This window comes from Micromesistius poutassou (assembly GCF_964030765.1).
Source record: "Micromesistius poutassou genome assembly, chromosome: 2".
Lineage (NCBI taxonomy): Eukaryota > Metazoa > Chordata > Actinopteri > Gadiformes > Gadidae > Micromesistius > Micromesistius poutassou.
The window spans coordinates 1863354-1865853 of NC_140272.1; the positions used below are offsets into that span (position 1 = coordinate 1863354).

The window sequence follows — 2500 nt, forward strand, 5'->3', positions numbered from 1 at the left end:
GGGTGTCAATGTATATTTTTTATAAATGAGATGTTTCCACACTACATTGAAATATGATCTGGAGATATCAAAGAGCATTGTAGGCGACTTCATATATGTTTAATATATATATACAGCTAGATGATATGTTCAAACCTCCCTACTATAACCTTTGTTATATCTCTCTTGGGTGCAGCTTACAATACAATCTCTCAGCTTTCAATGCCAGCCTCTGTATCTCCACCAACTCAGTCGGAGCTCTAGCCGTTAGCCGTTAGCAGCTGCACACTGACTTCGGCTGACTGTTTCTTGGGCAGGGTTGCAGGAAGGAGCAGGGAATCAATACAGTAAAGCCTTTGAGTCAAGGCCTGCTAATGTAATAGCGGTGGGGGAAATAGCATCAGGCGGAGAGAGTTCAGCTCTGGCGCGTGTCCCAGTCGCAGTGGATAAAAGGAACTTAGAGCGCTACAGAATCACACGATGGAGCTCACAGGCTAAAGCGTGGCCGCCACTCACGTGCTAAAGCATGACCACCGGCTAACATGCTAAAACATGCCGCCGCCGCTCACCCTTGTCCCCCTTTTTTATAAGAATTATTCATTCTTTTTTCATTCATTGTTAACACCCCTACACACACTCCTCCTGGCACCCTGGTGCCCCGGATGTGTTCTGAGCATGCTCACCAGCTTCCACTGTGTTCCTCTGATGCCCCGGGAGAGGTCGTTGGGAACCGCCGGGCTCACGTTACCTGAACAACAATCTCAGGAGACCATCGCTGATCGTCTGACGGCGATTTAGATCTGGGGACAATGGCCGTTTTTTCTGGGGTTCCGGTCTAGCTGGATAACGAATAACCGGGATAAGACTTCCTCTTCCATTCGCCGGCCAGTGTTCACTGTCCGATTAGCAACTGCGAGACCCGAGAACGGAGTTCATGGACAACGTCTGCGGCCGCGATTATTTCACAAAGTTTAATGTCAAGATTGCATCTAATCTCTATGAAAAGATAGCAGAGCTAATAAAAAAGCGAAATCATCGTCGTGACGATATAGGTTCTGAGATCGCCGCCCTCCACACAGACTTTCCTACCCGCATGCGGCCGTAGTCTAGCTCAAACGTGATTGGTCAACGCGGCTCGGACTACCAATGGACTACCAGGTTGAGGATGTGACTGAGTCACCCCCCCCCTCCCCCCCCCCCCGCCTTGCGGCCAATCAATCATGGATCAATCCCATCTTTTCTTATTTTACACAAAATATGTGGAATTAAAAAAAAGCCTAAACACAGAGGGAACGTCATTGCATAAATCACTTTCACCGATTTGGTCTCAATACCGACTGAAGCAAAAATAATTCATCTTTTGGATTGAGTCTCTCTGCGTTGTTGATATTGACCCGGTCCGTCTCCTCTGTGGCGCTCCACAGCTGGACAACCTGGACGAGCAGGCGGCCCAGATCCGGAGAGAACTGGACGGACGTCTGCAGATGGCGGACCAGATCGCCAGGGTAACTACGTCAAACAAACGAGCGACAAAGTTTAGTTTTAGTTTAGTTTAGTTTAAGTTTATTTGTCCCCATGGGGAAATTTGTTTTCACAGGCTGCACAATGCGAGACAATACATCACAAGACAGACAATGGTATACACAACATACAACATCCACAGCACCAGTGACAACATACAGTACATGACGACACAGTGAAACAGCAGACAGACAGATTCAATATTGGGCAGACTGGTCAGCGGGGCCTGCTGTTCAGGGCCGCTATAGCTGCAGGGATCAGGCTTTAAGACGCCTGTGATGAGTTTCTTAAGGCTTAGTTATGGTTCCATGTCGACGGAACGCAACAGGTGTTTACGGACCCCTTACGTCCTTGCGGACCCACCGTGCGTCCACCGCAAAGGGCCTGGCGTGCGCCTCCCGAAAATTGGAACCTTGCGTCGCAGCCGCAAGGGCTGCGATTGGTCCGCTAACGTACACCCGACGCAGAACCAAAACAGGTTCACGACCGCGTCGGAAGCGTCTGCGTGGTCGTTGCGTTGCGTCGGAGTGGAACCATTACTGAGCCTTTAATTCCCGCCGCCGTGCCGTCACAATCACCCCCCCCCCCACACACACACACACACACACACACACACACACACGGCATCCACTGGTGGTTCTCTCTCTCCGCAGGGGGGCAAGTTCCCCAAGTTCGTGTCCAAGGAGATGGAGGCCATGTACATCGAGGAGCTCAAGTCGTCGGTGAACCAGCTCATGGCCAACCTGGAGAGCATGCCGGTGTCCAAGGGAGGGGAGTTCAAGCTGCAGAAGATGAAGCGCGGCCACAACACCTCCATCATCGACATGGGCCAGGAGGACGAGAACACGCTGTCCAAGTCCGACGTGGTGCTGTCCTTCACCCTGGAGGTACAGAGCCGCCAGGTCCCCCCCCCAACCCGACCCCCATCCCCCCCCCCCCCCCCCCCCCCCCCAGCAAGCTGGGGGAGGGGGGGATGGGGGGGAAGGGTTACGTTGGTGAA

General features: G+C 52.1%; 1 protein-coding gene across 1 annotated transcript in view; it reads left to right on the forward strand.

The window, feature by feature from the left end:
• Positions 1-2500, forward strand: part of LOC311339145 (calcium-dependent secretion activator 1-like) — a gene marked incomplete at its 3' end in the record, with an annotated part of 64933 nt that overhangs the window by 24885 nt on the left and 37548 nt on the right. The window contains exons 4-5 of the mRNA XM_084464517.1: positions 1404-1484; positions 2154-2387. Of these exons, the coding sequence (XP_084320643.1) occupies positions 1404-1484; positions 2154-2387 (315 nt within the window). The remainder of the gene's footprint in view (positions 1-1403; positions 1485-2153; positions 2388-2500) is intronic.